At 51.1% G+C, this 20,934-nt stretch overlaps 1 protein-coding gene across 1 annotated transcript in view; it reads right to left on the bottom strand.

The window, feature by feature from the left end:
- Nucleotides 1-20,934, bottom strand: part of LOC142582247 (cytochrome P450 3A43-like) — a 111,582-nt gene that overhangs the window by 29,016 nt on the left and 61,632 nt on the right. Inside the window, exons 7-9 of the mRNA XM_075691712.1 lie at nt 15,238-15,371; nt 7,391-7,469; nt 5,606-5,678 (exon numbers count right to left, since the gene is read on the bottom strand). Coding sequence (XP_075547827.1) covers nt 5,606-5,678; nt 7,391-7,469; nt 15,238-15,371 — 286 coding nt within the window. The remainder of the gene's footprint in view (nt 1-5,605; nt 5,679-7,390; nt 7,470-15,237; nt 15,372-20,934) is intronic.

Here is a 20,934-nt window from a genome sequence, read left to right as displayed (position 1 = left end):
GACTCGATTTTACTTTGTCGAAATCCTCTGCCTCCTCTCTATCCAAGCGAGCGACTACGTCGGCCGCCTCGCCGGGTAACAAAGTGAGCAAGCGCTGTGGCCACGTTTCCCGAGAGAACCCCTGCTTCTCGCACGTTCGCTCAAAGTTAACCAGGAACAAACCAATGTCCTCTCCAAGCTTAAACGGCCGCATCAGGTCAGTCATTTTGAACAATACGCGTTCTCCTGCACCGTGTGCCTGACTTCCATTACGAGCGCGTTCCATCTCTATCTCGAGACGCTTCATTTCCAAAGCGTGTTGACGGTCACGCTCTTCTTTTTTCTCTTGTTGCTCTCGCTCTTTCTGTTCTTTACTTTCGCGCTCTTCTTTTTCTTTCTGTTCTTTAAGTTCGCGCTCCTGTCTTTTTGCAGTCTCCCTCTCCTCAATGGTCTCAAGGCATTCCGACAGCTCGTCATCCTCAGCTTCTAACTCAAGAATAGCCTTTAGCAGTTCCGGTTTTCTGAGTTTGTCTGAGACATCCAGACCCAACTCTCTGGCAAGCTCCAACAATTTCGGTTTGCGCAACGACTTCAAATCCATGGCTGCTCTGAATGCTGCTTTCTCTACTGCTTACTATTGTCTTGCCGCAAACTAACCCGGCAGCAACGACAACCACAATTACCAGCTCTGTTTCTGACACTAACAAAAGCCTGGCAAAGCTCAGAAGAAGAAAGTCCCGCACTCACCAAACCTCGCAGGCAGGAATTCAGCGCAGTCGTTCCGCTGCAGGCAACCAGTCATCACACAGGGCTCGTTGCACTGCTCCCGGATCGTTGTTGAGCTGCTCAGCATACAGTCAACTGCATCTCTTCGCTGCTGGCCTCCGTTGTCGCGATCTCACCGCTGGCAGACAGTTGTTTGGATCGCACCGATGGCGCGAGTTGTTGTGGTCGCACCGCTGGTGCGATCGGTTGGGAACTCGGCGCTGACGCCCGTGGTTGTACCTGGGTCGCAAGCCCCAAGGGTAGCGTTGGCCTGGCGGCCTGGGGTACAACTGGAAGCATCCGAAGGTCCCGGCAAAGCATGAGTCGACTGGTAACAACAAAACAACTTGTTTATTTTAACATCGCAAAGAGTTGGCGGTCAGGTTGACCGAAGTAGAGAGACGGGAGAGCACTTTACTCAACAGAAGAAATCGGAGCCCTCCTTTTGGCGTCCGGGGGCAGCTGTTTTTATACTCTCGCAGTTGAGGGCAAGAAGGAACCCCTCAATAGACGAGCACGTGATTGTACAATGGGCTAATGGTGACGCACACTGTCGTAGCGCCGCCGGTCGGGCACAAAGACTGGGAGGAGAAGGTAACTTCGGCTCTCGTAGCGCCTCTGGTCGGGCACAATGACTGGAAGGAGAGGGTGACCCCCTGCTGTCGCATCGCCGCCGTTCGGGCACAATGGCACATACACTCACACACGCACATGAAGACACGTGGCATCGGAACATGCCTGGAAACGCCTGGAAATGCCTGGAAACGCCTGGCGGGGAGCGTTGCGGCGACGCCGAACGGGCCAAAATGTCTGCCGCCCCGCCGCAGTCGCGCCGGCAAAACCGCGCGTCGCAGGCGAAACGCAACAGCACGAACTGCCAGCGTCGCGACTTCTACATTTAAGGCCTGCACAGTCGCCACGCAATTTATTGGACATTTTGGTCGAAGGAACCACCACTACTGCGCTTATTGATACTAGGGCTGCAGTTTCTGTTATCGACGAAAAGCTTTGTCGTAACCTCCATAATAAGGTCACAACACCATTGTCTGGTGTGCTTTTACGCACCGTGACTGCGCAGCCTATAGCTTTGCTTGCTCAATGCACTGCAAGGGTGGTCATAGTCGGCATTGTCTATGTTGTTGAGTTTTTCTTGTTGTCTTCATGTTCACATGACATCATTCTCGGCTTGGACTTCTTGGCTCACCATCGTGCCATCATCGACTGTGCCCAGGCTGAAGTGACGCTTTCCCCGCTTGCCAATGTCCCGCTGCCTGACCCTTCTGAAGATAAAGCCTCCAAGCTCACCGTTGTGTCCGATACGGACATACCACCCGAAATGTCTGTGCTTGTGCCGTTCTCTTGCTCTACCGTGGCAAACGCTACAGTACTTTTTACGCCGTCGCCTATTTTTCTACACCGCAAGGCTCTACCCCTCCCGTTTTCTGTCCTCACCACTGCATCTGGATTATCCTCTATGCTTGTGTGTAACCCGTCCCACTACCCTGTGACCTTACTGCGCGGTGAATCACTAGGTCATGTTCAGCCCCTTGACACGCTTCACATTCTCGATGCTTCTGAGGACATGACCTGTTATGAACACGACGCCCTCACTCCTCCCGTGCTGTGCACATCATCATCATCATTGTCGTCGTCGTTGTCAGACGTTCTTGAATCTGTCGTAGTCGCCGATCTGCTGCCTCCGTATCGCCAGCAAGTCCTCGCGTTTCTTCAGAATTTTTGCTCGTCGTTTGATTGCGAACAACCATCTCTGGGGCGTATGGCAACCGTCACTCACAGCGTCCACACTAGTTCCCATTCTCCTTTACGCCAGCGACCATACCGCATGTACCCGCCGTGGTTGCTCAGTGGCTATGATGTTGGGCTGCTGAGCACGAGGTCACGGGATCGAATCCCGGCCACGGCGGCCGCATTTCGATGGGGGCGAAATGCGAAAACACCCGTGTACTTAGATTTAGGTCACGTTAAAGAACTCCAGGTGGTCAAAATTTCCGGAATCCTCCACTACGGCGTGCCTCATAATCAGAAAGTGGTTTTGGCACGTAAAACCACATAATTTAATTTTTTAAACATACCGCATGTCAGCAGCTGAGCGACATATCATTAATGAGCAAGTCGACGATATGCTGCACCGTGGCGTCCTTCGCCCTTCCCAAAGTCCTTGGGCGTCTCCTGTAGTATTAGTACGCAAGAAGGATGGGTCAATACGCTTCTGTGTGGATTACCGTCGACTCAATGGGATCGCTCGTAAAGATGTCTATCCGCTGCCTTGGTTAGATGACGCCCTCGACTCCTTACAAAGCGCGGAATGCTTCTCATTTTTGAATCTTCGCTCCGGCTATTGGCAAGTGCCGATGGCAGAAGATGACTGTGAGAAGACAGCTTTCATCACGCCCGATGGCTTGTACGAATTTACCGTAATGCCATTCGGGTTCTGCAACGCGCCCGCTAGTTTCGAGCGTATGATGGACACCATCCTTCGTAACTACAAGTGAAAAACATGTCTGTGCTACCTTGATGATATCGTGGTGTTTTCACCAGATTCCCCGACGCACTTCGTTCGCTTGCGTGACCTGGCTCACCTCTGCTAGCCTCCAACTCAACATCAAAAAGTGCCGTTTTGCTGCCTGCAAGTTAACAATATTGGGACACGCTCTATCGCAGGACGGTGTGCTTCCCGACCCAGCCACGCTTCGCGCGGTCGCAGAGTTTCGGATACCCACTACTCTTAAGGCGGTCTGCAGCTTTATAGGGCTCTGCTCTTACTTTCGGCATTTTGTGCGCAATTTTGCAACTACCACCGCACCACTGACCAATTTACTTACCACTACCAACGGCATCTCCGCGTGGTCAACTTCCTGTGACGAAGCCTTCAAGCAACTATGTCGCCTACTTACTTCGCCACCGATTCTTCGACACTACGATCCCACAGCGCCTACAGAGGTACACACGGACGCCAGCAGCATCGGACTTGGTGCAGTCCTCACACAACGGAAAGATGGTTATGACGAGTACATCGTCGTGTATGCGAGTCGCACTTTAAAGAAGACAGAAGCCAACTCCTCTGTAACAGGAATGGAGTGCTTGACCATTGTTTGGGCTGTCGTCAAATTTCGTCCATACCTATATGGTCGCCCTTTTGACATTGTCATCGACCACCATTCGCTTTGCTGGCTGTCCTCGTTGAAGGATCCGTCAGGGCGCCTAGGCCGATGGGAACTTCGCTTACAAGGATATGACATCCGCGTTGTCTACCGATCAGGCACAAAGCATTCTGACTCCGATGCACTTTCCCTATCACCGCTACCTTCTCATGTGACTTCAGTGTCTTCGCTCTTCGCATCCATGTCAGCCTTCAACGTCGCTGATATGCCGGACAAGCAGTGTAAGGATTCCCTGCTTTCAACTATGCTGAATTTCCTCCACGACCCAGCCATCACACCCTCTTCTCGAACACTTCGTCGCCAAGTCAATCACTTTGCTGTACGCGACAATGTCCTTTACTGCAGAAATTATTTGCCTGATAGTCGCAAATGGCTAATTTTGATACCACGACACATGCGTTATGACATATGCGCTTATTTTCATGCTGCTCCTCATAATGGTCACGCCGGCGTTCTGAAAATGTATACTTGACTAAGGCAGCGTCTCTACTGGCACAGCATCTATCACTTCGTGAGCCAGTACGTACGCGCTTTCACGGTGTGACAAGGGCGTAAAATTCTACAGCGCCCTCCTGGTGAGCTACAGCCGCTGCCCTGTCCGGCTCGGCCCTTCGATCACGTCGGCATAGACCTATACGGGCCACTTCCCTGCAGCTCCTCGTGTAACCGATGGATAATTGTAGGTGTCGACCACTTAACGTGCTACCTCGAGACTGCCGCACTCCCGGCAGCCTCTGCGCGCGAAGTTGCGTTTTTCATCTTGCGGAACTTCGTTCTTCGACATGACGCACCACACGAACTGCTCAGTGACAGGGGAGGTGTCTTCCTGTCTGAAGTAATCCAAGCCCTTCTCGCTGCATGCAGCATCGTTCACCGCAAGTCTACAGCCTACCACCCACAAACGAACGGCTTGACAGAGAGGTTCAACCGCACACTCGGTGACATGTTGACTGTGTACGGCGCCTGAGACCACAGTAACTGGGACACTGTTTTGCTGTTCGTCACGTATGCCTATCATACGGCCACACAAGCTGGCACTGGCTTTTCGCCTTTTTTTTCTGCTGTATGGACGAGAGCCCTCGTGTACTATGGACGCACTGCTCCCATACGGACCCGACGCTTCCGAATGCACGCCTGTGTCTGAAGCCACCAAATACGCCGAGGACTGTAGGTAGCTCGCGTGAACCCTTACGACCGCTGCTCAAGGTCGTCAAAAGCTGCGGCGTGACAGTGGCGCGCTTACACCACTTTTCCCGACTGGTTCCCTTGTTTGGTTGTGGGTCCCACCTCACAGCTCTGGCCTTTCAAACAAACTCCTCGCACGCTATGATAACCCCTACCGCGTCATAGACTGTACCTCCGCTGTCACCTACGTTGTAAAACCTGTGACCCCATCACCCGACCTTAGGCATCGCGGGCGTGACACGGTTCATGTAAACCGACTTAAGCCGTACTATGAACGCCTCATCCTACCTAAGCCGTAAGTCGCCAGGATGGCTCCTCTTCTCTCCCGGGGGCTATTGTAGTGAAGAGGAGGACGAAGAAAACGCTCTTGTGTCGGCTGTGTGCGCGATCAGCGTTCGTATACTTCCGGTGCAACTAGACTCTGCCTAGTGTCTTATAATAAATCCTCATATTACACTCCGAATTGTCGTTGGGATATATAGACATGAGCTTACCCGGCAATTAGGAGCATTCCCGTGTTGACAGAAATTTCCGTCGCGGACATCTTCTTTTCGATCTTGAACACACCTGAAACAATAACAAATGATAACCTACACTTCTAGTCCATTCACTGCACTTTGTTTTCGAAATGCTTCTGTGCAAAGTTTACACGGTGAAATTTGTTAAAGCAGTGGGTGCAACAGCTTATCTGCACGTAGGAACTCCAATAAAATAATGTACAGTTAAACCTCGATATAACGAATTAGGTAAAATCGGCAATTCGCTTCGTTACATAAAAATTTCATTGTATTGAAATTCGACCTTTTATGCAAATAAGTACAGTCACCGACCGATTTTTGTTACACGGGAAGGGGCCGCAGAATTTTCCGAATTATCAGGCAATCGAAAACAAGCAAATTTGAATGAGGAAAACAATTTGATGAATTGGGGAGTCGGCGACGAATAATGCTGTTTCATGCTACGTGGGCGACATCTTCACATCAGCGGCACGAGTTAAGCGAAGCCAGCCACGCTTTCGCGTGCATTCCGCCCCCGTGTCGCCCGCACTAGGACGACGCTATCATGAAAAGCGCCGGCAGCAGGGAGCGAATTCTTCGTCTGCTTCTCGCTGCAACAAGTCACTGAAACTCGAGATTACGCAACCTCCAGTACTAAATGCCCAAGACAACAGCTAACGTGATGCCACGCCGTCTCGGCATACCCGCTCATTTCACACGCGGTAGATTACCTCTAAAGCAGGGTGCGCTGTTGCGTATGCGCAGCCATGGCTGAGATGCCCGCCAGAAATCTGCGCCACCTTACTCACCCCCCCCCCCCCGTCTTTCCCTTTGCTTGCACGGGAAGACGGCACTCGTAAAGCCACCATCTTTCTTGTCTTACCCTCGCACACTTTCACTCGCGCCTAAAGCACATAGTGCGCAGGCTGTGATGGGATCTTATCGCACTTGAGCTTTAGACGGAACATGATGCGGCTCCACTGCAGTGGTCGTTCTTGTCGCGCTGCACGCGATTTCAGAGGTGTGTTTGCAAGCAGATGCTTGTAATTCAGTCATTTTATCATCAGTGTCCGCGGAAGTTCCCATTTATTGTCTCGGCATTCCTTTGCTGTGGAAGCAAAATTTCGTTATATTTAAATCGCATGCACACACACTTTGTTATGGTGAGGTTCTAAATACATTGTGTTCTATGGACAAGAGGTTATGAAAAGTTGAATACTTCATTATATCGAGAATTTTGTTATATTGAAGCTCGTAATATCGAGGTTTCACTGTAATATATATTTTTGCTTGCGGATTTCAGCAACGTTAACCAGCATGCTCCAGGAGTGCATATAAGACTCGTGATGGGACCGTATCATTATTAAACAGACTACTGCGGTATAGTCAAATGCTTGCAAATAACGCAGTATTTTATAACCATTTCCAGTCGAATATTACTATTAACAGACGTGAGCAACATAGTGCTGCTGTTTCTTTGATGCGGGGTGTAACTACTTCTTCTATAGATATTTAGCTTCATTATTGAAATCCCATGATCCCGGATAGTGCACGTTTACAATGTGTGCTTGCTCCCAACAAGAGTGAGCGCACTCTGTTGGGAGATGCGAGAATTCCCAGAAATAGAAATAAATATGGGAAGTGCACTTAATTACTCCCACATTATAAAGTTTTCAGTTCTATTTTGTTCTTTAAGTAGATAACAATAGCCAATGTATCCGGTACGCATATGACTGACAAAGCAGGCACCGGTTTACTGAAACTTTATGGTGTTGACCATACCGTTGGTCACTTCACTTTTAGCTTCTTCCTCCTCTGTTTCAGCGTCAAGCAGTATTTGCAAGATGTCTTTCTTGCCATCCTGAAGAAGAAAATAAAAAAAGTTTATATTTAATAGTTTAACAGCAGATGTACACCCCGCCAAAAAGTTCACGGACCACGGGATCTCAAAATACGTTCAATTACTGAGCAGCCTGTAGCAGTCGCCAGTAAAACTGTATACGACAATGTTGTTAGCATATTCTAGCCAAAGGCCCAAAATGTATATACCAGGCTGCGTTGTGAGGTTGCGGAGATATTCAGTTTTTTCTCACATTTCACGGTTCGTAATATTTTGTGGCCGGGTGTACATATAGTGTTGCGGTGCGATCAAGTCGGCGCACACAGCGATAGCACCTGGCAAGCGTAGACGCTTCAATGAAGTCTCCCTTAAAAAATAGAGGGATAGACCTGCTCAAGGAAAACCCTAAGTTTCACCCATGGCAGCGGTACAAGTAGTGCTACAACTACAACGACAACAAAGACTGGCACGACGGCTCCGACGTCGCCAACTTGGGATCAAACGAAGAGTGGGGCAATTATAGCTTTCTTTTTCGGCGACTCCCTTCGCCAAGGAAACATGATGATGATAAACATAATAGTGACATCTGCAAAATCTACATAACAAAAGCTGGAGAAAGTCCACGAACAGCCATAGTCGCAAAAGTAGTTTGTAATGGTTGTGTTGAACACGGTTCTTCGTAATTGCGAGAGCCTGTATCGTGGTGAGAGATTGACATTCTCTGTTTAACCATGACACACTAACTGCTGGCTGCAATTGCTCAATATCTGTAAAGTATCCCAAGTTTGCCAAGCAAGTATAAGTACTACATTACACAAGTGCACAACAAAGCAATAAAGAGAATCAAGAAGCACTAAAAATGTAAGTGGTGAGGTAAGCTTTTTAGAAAATATTTGGAGGACGCTTAAGCTTCGCCTTTAAGAGTGGAATGCGATAGCATCCAAATATACCCGAGTGCTTTTTACGCTTCTCGGCAGCTTCAGCTTACGTAACCGTAATGTTCACCGGGAAACGCTGGCAGTGAACGCTATGCATGAAGGCGAACTTTGCGGTTCATTTTTTGATGGTGTGCATGTGCAAGGAACCAAAGGGGCCGCCATCTCCTACTAAGCCAGACCTCAAACGGCAGCTGGAAAATGCTATCGCGTTAAGAGGGGTTTGCGTTTGAGTTTCCGCGTAACAGAATTATGTTTTCTCGTATATTTAATCTACAATCCGATGCTATCATGTCTGTAGGTTGTAAGTCGTACTTTACAATTTTTCTATGTATTTTGCTTTGTGAAATTCAACTAGTTGCGTAATTTTCTTGTGCCACATGGTGGGCCTGCGGGGTTGGGCATGTGTCGTTCGAAATTATTTTCGCTGAAGCGACGTCTAGCGCTGGACACCAGGTTTTCTGCAAAACGACGGTCGACGCTGGGCTTCGCCGATTCGACGACGAAGAAGAAGGAGCACTGAACAAGCGTTTCTACCGACGCCCCTGCGTGTTGCACGTCGGGGACGTCCACCTCTCACGCCATGGCGCCTACAGCGTCATGGACTCCCTCGAAAGCCTACGTCTTCGATGTTGTTGTCCCTACGGGGAATGGTCCTGAGACCGTCGTCGACGCGACGGCCTCAATAGTTGGCCTTTCTGAGGTCTGCTGCGTTCAGCACATGGGAGGCCTCAACTTCCAAGTCACCGTCAAGAGCATGGCTTCCGTGACTCTAATCGTCGATGCTGGCTGCCTCGTCATCGGTGGCGAGCGTTGTCCCGTCGTTCCCGTCGGCCCGCAGGTAACCAACGTAACCTGCCTCTTTTTGCCGTCCTTCGTTCCGAACGAAGTCCTCGTCCAGGCACTATCACCATACGGCAACGTTCTGTCTGTCAACGCTGGTGTTATGAGCGGACGACGTGGCGTGCTCACGGGCACACGCTTCGTGCGTATGGAAATGAGTACCACAACTCCGGTCCCAAATTATCTGCGAGTCTCTGGTCATCTTGTGACTTTTGACTACCGCGGCTTGCAACGCGTGTGTCGTCGGTGCGGTTCCAGCGACCACTACCGTGCACAGTGCACGGCAGCGTTCTGCGGCCGTTGTGGCGTCCATGGCCACGAAAGCGACGGGTGTGACCGTCCTTGTCGGCGTTGCGGGGATATTCACCCTACGGTCGCGTGCCCTGTGCGGCGTTCTTCTTCTTCTTCTTCGTGATTTGGGAGAGGGAAAATACGCTCAGTTCTGCTGCCCATATGGGAGCACGGCGCAGCGTAATGGGGAATGGGGGCGGGGAAAGAAAGATGAGAGGATAGAGGGGGAAAGGGAGAGTAGGTTTCAGGCAGCAGACGTCAGCATCAACCAGGGGCTGCTACCATCACTCCTCCTGATCGCAGCAAAGTTTTAAACGCAGATAAAACACCTGACCTTGCGATCACTACAGTCGATATACCCACGAAATCTGCTGTGGCTTCATCCGCCTCAATTGCATCTCCTACAACGGCGCAACCATTACATCTGAATGAGCCCCTAGCTGCCGAAGTTATCGGCGACGATGAAATCAATCCCGCCGCCCTACCGCTACCGACATCATCCTCATCAGAAAACAGCTTCAGCCTCGGAGTTGATAGCAGTGTTGGACTCTCGCCAAGTCTGGATGAACTCGACATAGAAATGGCGGCCCCGCGAGACGTAAAGCGCGCTCATGCGTCAGCCTCTGGCTCGGACGGCGGCCCCGATCGCCGCGCCGAGTTACAGCGGCCCAAAAAACCTCGGCCTTCTTCGAGAGGGTCGAAGAAGTGACGCGTGCACTGCTTAACCCCTGGACTTGTTCCCGGGGCGCCGACTTGAACAACACGACCAGGTCAGTTTGGGGATACATTTGATTAATTATGGCTGACACCCTGAAGATTATTTCATTAAATGCACAAGGGTTCCGAAGTCCTGTAAAACAAGCCGGAATTATCAGCGTGGCCCGCGCAAAAAATTGTGACATACTGTGTTTACAAGAAACAAATTTTTTCACCATTGGACATGTCCTTACTTTCAAACGCACTTTTAACGTAGACTTTCTTCTCCTTCGCGACATCACGATCTAGCGGAGTTGGTATTATTATTTTCAACAGAGCTCTCCTGCGAGATCATCATGTCTTTTATGATGGGACTGGGTGAATATTGGCATTTGATTGTGTACTATCTTCATTTAGGTTACGGATTTTGTGCATATATGGACCCGCGCAGGCCATTAAGTCCAATGATTTTTTCCATGACCTGGACGTGTATTTCCTTGACGGTCGTCACGTGGTGCTCGTTGGGGATTTTAACTGCGTCTTAGACACGCGAGCAGATGTGCAAGGCCCGGGCTGGGGTCGCCCTTATTGGAACGCACGGGAGTTGCCTCGCCTCGCCCAGCATTTTTCGTTGCTGGATACATATCGATTTTTTTCATGGTTCTTTATTTGCCTGGACCTGGCGACGCGGTGCGTCGTCAAGCAGGTTAGACCGTGCCTATATATGTGCCAAGCAGTTTAGCTCAGTATGTCACCCGGTCTGATGTGATAACGTTACCTTCATCCCCTGTTTATATTTCCGATCACAAACCAGTAATACTTGAAATTCGCTTCCCTGCTTCCTCATCAGTAAAACCCTGGCGTCTGGACATCCGCGTTCTACATGACGCGCGCTCGCGCTCTTGTTTGTCAAGAGTCTTGGGCGCCTCTGTTTCTAGATCTGACCGAGAGTCATGGGATGCGCTCAAGTTGCAGTGGCGTCTGCACTGTTCAGTTGAAGGACGTGCACTCAGACGACGTCATCATCATCATCATCATCATCCTGGTTACGCCCACTGCAGGGCAAAGGCCTCTCCCATACTTCTCCAACAACCCCGGTCATGTACTAATTGTGGCCATGCCATGCCTGCAAACTTCTTAATCTCATCCGCCCACCTAACTTTCTGCCGCCCCCTGCTACGCTTCCCTTCCCTTGGGATCCAGTCCGTAACACTTAATGACCATCGGTTATCTTCCCTCCTCATTACATGTCCTGCCCATGCCCATTTCTTTTTCTTGATTTCAACTAAGATGTCATTAACTCGCGTTTGTTCCCTCACCCAATCTGCTCTTTTCTTATCCCTTAACGTTACACCTATCATTCTTCTTTCCATAGCTCGTTGCGTCGTCCTCAATTTGAGTAGAACCCTTTTCGTTAGCCTCCAGGTTTCTGCCCCGTAGGTGAGTACTGGTAAGACACAGCTATTATATACTTTTCTCTTGAGGGATAATGGCAACCTGCTGTTCATGATCTGAGAATGCCTGCCAAACGCACTCCAGCCCATTCTTATTCTTCTGATTATTTCCGTCTCATGATCCGGATCCGCCGTCACTACCTACCCTAAGTAGATGTATTCCCTTACGACTTCCAGTGCTTCGCTGCCTATTGTAAATTGCTGTTCTCTTCCGAGACTGTTAAGCATTACTTTAGTTTTCTGCAGATTAATTTTTAGACCCACTCTTCTGCTTTGCCTCTCCAGGTCAGTGAGCATGCATTGAAATTGGTCCCCTGAGTTACTAAACAAGGCAATATCATCAGCGAATCGCAAGTTACTAAGGTATTCTCCATTAACTTTTATCCCCAATTCTTCCCAATCCAGGTCTGACAGACAGACGTATGTCAGAAGAACTAGCGGGTGCTGCCACGAAGCTCCGCATCGCCCTTCGGGTCAATCAATTGACTCCGTTGATGCGGTCCTGGCAGCGTGAGCTACGGAGGCGTTTCCAATGCCTCATCGCGGCGTCGTCTTTGTCAGCTGCTGCTTGGCGATGCAGACGTAATCCGTGTGCACACCCCGAAGTTCTGCGCTTTTCAAGAAACTCGCTTTTTAGACAGCCGAATGCATTCGGTTCTGCGGCCCCAAAAGCGCTTCCTGTTACACCACCTCCCACGCATGATTATTCGCTCTTTGTAACGCATTTTGAAAACATGGCGCGTACGACCATGCAAATAGATCATGGCTCTCGAGGATTTCATACATTGCTTAGTGGGCTGCCTCAGGTTCCACCTGAGGTAGCTGACCGTCTTTGTGCACGACCATCAGCCGAGGAAGTGAAGGTGGCATTATCTTCCTTGAAGCGTGGCTCGGCCCCTGGGCCGGACGGGTTACCCATTGAGTTTTGTCTAACGTTCTGGGAAGATATTGGTGCCACTTTCGTATCTGTTATCAGCCAATGCTTTGAGAACTTTGATTTCCCGTTTAGTTTTCGGGATGGTCGTATTGTGCTAATACCTAAGCACGATCCGTCATCAGTTCGTCATGAGGAATGGAGGCCAATCACGCTTCTCAACGTTGACTACAAAACCTTCACAGCTATTCTCACCCGGCGCTTGAGAAGCCTGATGCCTTCCCTAATAGGACACCGTCAGGCATGCTCAGTCCCTGGCAGAGAGATACACAGTCTTTCGTTCGTTACGCGTGACATAATGACATACACGCTGACCAGGTCGGCACGTGGTCTCTTAGTTTCACTAGATCAAGAAAAGGCATTCGATCGCCTTGACCATAACTACATTTTTAATGTACTGACCTCGTTCGGCTTCTCGTCAAATTTTGTTGAACTTATTAGGAATACCTATTCAAATATCCGAAGTACGAAAGTGCACCGTTTCCCGTTACTCGTGGCGTTCGTCAAGGGTGCCCTCTATCCCTAGTACTCTTTGTGCTCAGCCTTGAACCATTTCTGCGCTCAATAGTGACCCTTACGTATGCGGTCTCCCACTGCCTGGTAGCGGTGTTGTGAAGGTGACAGCCTTCGCCGATGACATCACATTATATCTCAGGAATGAAGATAGCTTAACCCGTAGCCTTCGAATTTTCACTGAGTACGGAAATATTTCAGGTGCTGCGCTAAAATTTTCAAAATGTCGTTATTTGTTCATTGGTTCACCACAGACATGCCTAAGTCCCCTTTTCCGTCTTCAAAAGAGCAATTCTCTTCGCATTTTAGGCCTTGACTACACCTCTAATGGCATATCAGACTCTGTGTGGCTCTCAATTCTTGAAGATGTAAGGCGAAATATTGAAGATGTTCAAGGGTATGATTTACCCCTATCAGAAAGAAGGTACTTGGCGCAGTCTGTATTTTGCGGCCGAGTGTGGTACGTTTGTCACGTCGTACAACCACCATTACGGGTTACTAGGTCTTTGCAGTCCTTCTTGGTGCCTTCTTCTGGTCGGGCCGTACAGAACTGGTCTGTCGCGCGGCGCTTGGGCAACCACGCTCTCGCGGTGGGTTCGCCTTCCCATCCGTGTCTGTCCGCTGCCGGCTGCTTGCTCTGCGATTTCTGCTCCGTCTGTTACAGCATGATCAGTGTCCAGCGCGTGAACTCGCTTGTTATTTCCTTGGCACGAAAATTCGCTACATGTTACCGGGCGTACACTTAAATCACGGACCACAAGTGTTAAACGCACCTACATTTTACTGTACGGCCGTGGCATTTTATCGCCACATACAACAGGTATGTCCTGATGTAGACGTTCTCCAAAACCGTGTAGTAGATATGTCAGCCTTACTGCTTCCTCTAGTTCCCCCAGCGCGCCTGCACGTTCCAATAATGTGTCGTGGGATGCGATAACGGCGTCATTTTTGCCTGGCCGCCTACGCGACTTCACGTGGCGTCTAGGGTGGCAAGTGCTTCCAACTCGGGACAGGCTTGAGCGGTGGGGCGTTGTCCCATCTTCGCAGCGTCCCAATTGCCCCCTTCACCCTTCAAGAATCCAATAAACATGTACTGCTGCAATGCGTCGTTGCCAGGATATTTTGGAGGGCCGTGCATACTGGATTTCGTGGCCTTGGAGTTAACCGCTTTATTACATCTGGCCGCTGCTAACCTGGCCGCTTCGCGCGACTTTTAATTGCTGCGGGGGCCTTCTGTCTATGGCGTAACCGGCGCGAGGCTCTGTTTCCACTTATGGGGAGGCTCTACTCTGAGCTACTGTCGTTTCTGTCGGAGGAGTTGTTCTTCCTTGGAGAAGAAGAGTTCCTTCGACAGTGGTCATGTCGTTTCCTGTCGGTGGCTGATAAACGCGTATGGCTCAATTTTTGTTCAGCCTGGCTCTTGTAGCCAGGCCATCAGAAGTATTCATTTAATGCACATAGAATGCAGGTGCCCGTGATTTCTGTGTGTGTCCTCTCGTATACATGATCATTTTTGTATATACACATCTCGTGCACATCACTTCAAAATTGTGTAAAGTGTTCTATCACATCATCATTGTACATAACCATTGTGTACACTGTATATATTGAAAATCATTTTGTACATGTGGCATTTAGTTTATGTGTAACTGTGCCTTTCCGTGGGTAAACGTGTTTATATGTTGGTGCGTGAGGACTCGGACATTACTTACATTGAAAACGTGCTGTGTTTCGTTTCTTACATGTTATCGTCCCGGTGGAATTGTACCGTGATTATGACTCAGTGTCCGTATCGTCTCTTGTCGAAATAAACTTTTTCTAAACACGCAACACAGGGCCCTTAACACTATCACGTTAAAAGTGATCAGGGTATGTTTTTTTTTTGCTAGCATGTAAAGCCAATCAATCAAAATGCCAGCCCCATCTGCTGAATTTCTGGCACAAAAGATATTCACATTGAATCAAGGGGCCCTCTGAATGAAATATAAGTTTTACTTTATATGCGCCATTTCTGATGCGCTGTCCGTGTCACAGTTTGACGGCTTACAGCACTACCCAGCTTTACACCTATTGCACATTTTGTAAACCTACCTCCTATAAAAAACAAACAGAGCTCTGCTTACGGGCAGTGGGTTCTTGCGCCTGACGTCGACGGCTTTGTAGGCGACCTTCGAGAATCGGTCGTAGGTGAAGCTGCCAACCTTGCTGTTCAGCCAAAATAACGGTGCCACTACGCTCTGCAACGTGGTCGTACACTCTGCAAGTTGAACAAGGCCGTTTACGCCGGTCATCAGAATGGTGAACCATGATTCAGGGTATACAGGATGATGTACAGACATTCAAGCAAAGCTCTACGGATTGTGCACTCAACCACATAGCCTTGTACGTTGCTCCGCTGCAAATATGCAAAATTCTGTTGCACAGCTCTGGTCCGGATTTCCGAGGCGGGGATTATATAATATATATATATATATATATATATATATATATATATATATATATATATATATATATATATATATATATGGCAACGGGGGTGTGAGTGAGTGAGTGAGTGAATAAACTTTATTGTAGGTCCGGCGAGGACGCGAACTCGTCGCGCACCCGGCTAGTCCCACGTCGGGACCGGCAGGTCTAGCCCACCGGCCCGGTCGCGGGCACGCTGGACGGCCAGGATTTGCTTTTCTAGAGCGGGGCTACGCAAAAGCGAGTCCCACTCCTCCTTGATGAACTTGGGGTATGTCGACCCACACTCCCACAACATGTGCGCTAGAGTGGAGGTCTGGCCGCAGGAGGGGCAGGCGTCGTCGCGATACACGTCCGGGTAAGCCTCGTGGAGAACGGACAGACACGGATACGTACTGGTCTGCAGAAGCCTAAGCGAAACGGCTTGCGCCCTATTCAACTTGGGGTGAGGGGGTGGAAAGACCCTTCTAGACATGTAGAAGGATTTAATAAGCTCGTTGTGAGTAGCGGGAGCGTCCCTGTGGCCGTAGGGAGGAGGGGAGTCGGTGCTTCTTGTAGAGGAAGCGCGGTCGGTGAGGTCACGCGCAGCCTCGTGAGCAGACTCATTGAGGTTCGGGGGAGCACCCTCGACCGACCCTACGTGAGCTGGAAACCAGTGGATTGAATGATGCGTGAGAGCATCTCGACTCGAGCTGCTAAGAAGACGAGCAGCTTGCTTGGCGATGCAACCCTTCTGAAAAGCCCTAACTGCTGTTTTGGAATCGCTATATATCTCGGATCCACGACCGTCTAGCAGGGCGAGGGCGATGGCGGCTTGCTCGGCGACACCAGGGTCTGAAGTGCGAATGGAGGCGCAGTTGGAAATCTTGCCGCTGGAGTCGACCACAACGATGGCAAAGGTCTTCCCATCGCTGTACTCCGCGGCGTCGACGAAGCCTGCTCTAATGTCTCGTTGCTTGATCTGTTTGAGGATGGCTGCTGCTCTGGCCTTGCGTCTGCCCTCGTTATGGACGGGATGGACGTTTCGGGGCACAGGGGCCACTTCGAACTTGTCTCGAATGCACCTGGGGATCGGGGTACTGACCATCGGGAATCCCGCAGGTTGGTAACCCAGCTCTTCGAGGATGTGTCTACCTGCCGCTGTGGTGCTCAAGCGAGTGAGTTGCGCGCGTTCTTGGGCTTCGGCAATCTCCTCGGCAGTGTTATGCACCCCCAGCCTAAGGAGATCCTCGGTATGGGTCCTGATGGGTAGCCCGAGAGCCCTCTTGACCACTTTGCGGATGAGAGCGTTGAGTTTGTCTCGCTCCGCTCTGAGCCAGTTATGCATAGAAATTGTGTACGTAAAGTGACATAGTACGAATGCATTGATAAGCCTTAGGAGATTGTTTTCCTTCATTCCTCGGTGCCGGTTTGCTATTCTGCGAACGAGGCGGAAAGCGTTGTCCGTCTTTGCGATGATCTTGCGGACAGCCGTTCCGTTCCCACCGTTGAATTCGACAAACATACCCAGGACCCGTATAACGTCAACCCTGGGTATCACCCCCCCCCCGTCACAAGTGCGAAGATTGATGCTGCTTTCGGAGACTGGCTTCCAATCTTTGGGTCTGCCTCCCTTCTCTTTTCTGTAAAGCAGAAGCTCCGACTTGGCGGGGGAGCATCGAAGTCCGGTGGGGCGGAGATACTCCTCGATCACGTCTATCGCCTCCTGCATGGATTCTTCGACTCTGCCCTCGCAGCCGCTGGAGCACCATAAGGTGATGTCGTCGGCGTATATGGTGTGCTTGACGCCCTCTACGCGTGCCAACCTCTCGGAAAGACCAATCATGCAGATGTTGAACAGGGTGGGTGAGATGACGGCGCCCTGAGGAGTGCCCCGCCCTCCGAGGGGCACATCGTTGGAGCGGAAGTCCCCAATGCGAAGCTTGGCCTTCCTGTCCGTTAGGAAAGAGCTGACGTAGCTATGGAATCTGGAGCCGAGACCCAGATCTGAAATGGTCTTTACGATGAAGCTATGGAGCACGTTGTCGAAAGCTTTCTCGAGGTCCAGACCGAGCAAAGCCTTGACGTCTCTGGAACGGCCATCCACAATCTGATGCTTTATTAGGCGCATTGCATCCTGCGTCGAGAGTCCGGCGCGGAAGCCGATCATGTTGTACGTGTAAACCTCGTTGTCTTCGAGGTACCCGTTGACCCTGTTGAGGACGACGCGCTCCATGACCTTGCCGACGCAGGAGGTTAGAGAAATCGGCCTGAGGTTCTCGATGTTCGGGGCCTTGCCGGGCTTGGGAATGAGCACCGTGCAGGCCATCTTCCATTCTGCAGAAACAACGCCGCTATTCCAGGACTCGTTGATTTTGTCGGTCAGGAAGACGATCGACGTGTCCTCGAGGTTTCTCAACATTCTGTTGGTGACTCCGTCTGGACCCGGCGCAGACTTGCGGTTGAGCGCGAAGATGGCCTGTCTAACCTCGGCAATGGAGAAGTCTTCGTCGAGCTCGGGGCGTGGAGGGCCTCGGTAGTCTGGGAGTTGGGTCACTGGATCTCCGTCGCGACGGACGGGCAAGTACTTCTGTACCAGTTTTGCGACCAGCTCATCGACCGTGTGAGACCTGGTGGCCTCGTGAAGGGCCCTGGCCAACGTATGCCTCTGATTTGACTTTGAGCCGCGTTCGTCGAGAAGGTGCTTCAGCATACCCCAGGATTTGCCGTTGCGCATCTGTCCGTCGATGGATTCACAGAGCTCGTCCCACTGCTGCTGGCATAACGCCTTGCAGTGGTCATCGATGACCTTGTTGAGCTCCGAGATCTTTTTTCGGAGTCTGCGATTGAGCCTTTGACCCTTCCATCGGCGGAGCAGGGCGTTTTTGGCCTCGATCAGGTGGGCAAGTCTGCTGTCCATCCGCTCGACGTCGAGATCGGTTTCCACTTTCTTGGTAGCCGCGGAAGCGTCGTTCCGGACGCCTTCGCACCATTCTTCGAGGGTGGCGGGTGCCCTGGCTCTGCTGGGTTCTTCGCGAATCTTGCGAAAGTGGTCCCAATCGATGAACGTGAATTCCTTGATCCTACTCCGAGACACCTTGAAGTTGGTCTCGAGAATGTAATGGTCGCTGCCGAACTCCATGGCGGTGTTCTCCCAGCCTACGTCCTCAACGTTCCTGACGAACGCTAGGTCAGGTGTCGAGTCCCGGGTGACGGAGTTGCCGATGCGAGTAGGAAAATTCTTGTCAGTGACCAGAGTGAGGTCCATCTCGTTGGCGTCTTGCCACAGGTTGCGCCCCTTGGTAGTGTCGTAGACGTAACCCCAGATGCCGTACGGTGCGTTGAAGTCACCGGTGTTCGCCTAGCAGCTCTAGTTATAGGTTGTAGCGCTAGGCCTAAACAGGTCGTCGCTATATCGTAACTGGAAGCAAGCACTCCTCGTCGTCGTCTTCTCTTGCACCAGCACACCAGCACCATGCCCACTGCCCAGTGCCTTCAGTACAAACACTGCCCACCGAAAGAGTAGCCATCCTGGCGACCTAAGGACAGGAGAACACAGGGGGGTCATGGCACTGTTTGAGCCTGGAGACGTGGACAATTTCCTGGCCCCGACGACGCTGGTCGGAAGGCGTTTCGATTGGCTCGATGAGGTATTTGACCGCGGATGTTTGCTTCAGTACCAGATAAGGACCGTGGTACTTGGAGAGCAGCTTGGAGGAAAGGCCTGGAGGAGTAGAGGGCACCCACAACCAGACAGCGAGCCAGGCGCAAAGCACGTAGCCGTAGTGGATGAATCGTGGCGAAGTTTTTGGCGACACTGGTCCTGGGATGTGAACGAACGAGCGAGCTGGCGACATTCTTCGGCGTAAGCAGCCGCTCTAGAAACAGTCGTCCACTCCGAAGCATCGGGCCGGTAAGGTAGAATCGTGTCGATAGTGGATGAAGGTTCGTGCCCGTAAAGGAGAAAGAAAGGGGAGAATCCAGTGGTGCTTTGCGTCGCGGTATTGTAAGCGTACGTGACGAAAGGTAGAATGCGATCTCAATTCGAGTGGTCAGATGAAGCATACATGGCCAACATGTCACCAAGGGTGCGGTTGAAACGTTCTGTCATCCCATTAGTTTGAGGATGATATGCTGTGGTAGTGCGGTGAATGATTCGACACTCCTTTAGCAATGCTGAAAGGACGTCAGAGAGGAAAGCGCGATCGCGGTCGCTCAGTAATTCTCGAGGTGCTCCGTGGCGTAAAATCATGTTTTGTAGGATAAAACTGGCGACGTCTTTTGCTGCGGCAGATGCTATGGCTGAAGTTTCAGCGTACCGCGTGAGGTGGTCAATGGCAACAATAACCCAGCGGTTGCCGCATGGAGTGCTGGGAAGCGGACCGTATAGGTCAATGCCGACGCGGTCGAAAGTGCGCGCGGGGCATGGTAAAAGTTGCAAGGGACCGGTGGAATGTTGAGGTGGCGTCTTGCGTCGTTGGCATATGTGGCATGACCGGACATACTGGCGAACGAAACGGTATATACCGCGCCAGTAGTACCGAAGCTGGAGGCGAGAGTATGTCTTTAATACACCAGCGTGGCCGCATAGCGGGTCATCGTGGAACGTGGCGCAGATGTCGGAGCGGAGGTGTCGGGGTATAACAAGCAGCCACTTGCGGCCACTCGAAGTGTAGTTGCGGCGGTACAGCAGGTCACCCCGAATGATGAAGTGCGCGGCTTGGCGGCGAAGCGTCCGAGAGATCGGTGCTGGCGACTGGCTAGACAGGAAGTCAGTAAGCGAAGAGATCCATGGGTCTTTGCGCTGCTCTGATGGCATGTCGGAAATATTGAGGGCGAAGGCACCGCAGGTGGAAATAGACGAGTGGGCAGGATCAGAGGGCAGGGGTGACCGGGATAGAGCGTCTGCGTCTGAATGCTTTCGGCCTGAACGCAGATTTCGTACTCTTGTAGGCGCAATGCCCAACGGGAAAGCCGACCAGTTGGATCTTTTAGTGAAGATAACCAGCATAGGGCATGGTGGTCGGTCACGATGTCAAATGGACGCCCATACACATAAAGACGAAATTTGCCGACAACCCATATGATGGCCAGACATTCTTAGTAACCGAGTAGTTCGCCTCGGCTTTGGTGAGGGTGCGGCTGGCATACGCGACGACGTACTCTTCGAAGCCGTCCTTGCGTTGTGCAAGAACAGCGCCGAGCCCGACACCACTAGCGTCCGTATGGATCTCAGTTGGAGCAGAGGGATCGAAGTGTCGCAGTACTGGACGCGAGGTGAAAACGCGTCGCAGTTCTTGGAATGCGTCGTCGCACGCCGGGGACCAGGCTGAGAGGTCAGAACTGCCGGTGAGAAGCTGCGTCAAGGGGGCGAT

Source organism: Dermacentor variabilis, chromosome 5, assembly GCF_050947875.1.
Source record: "Dermacentor variabilis isolate Ectoservices chromosome 5, ASM5094787v1, whole genome shotgun sequence".
Lineage (NCBI taxonomy): Eukaryota > Metazoa > Arthropoda > Arachnida > Ixodida > Ixodidae > Dermacentor > Dermacentor variabilis.
Note: the sequence above shows the minus strand (reverse complement) of the source record. Positions and strands in the feature narration are given on the sequence as shown.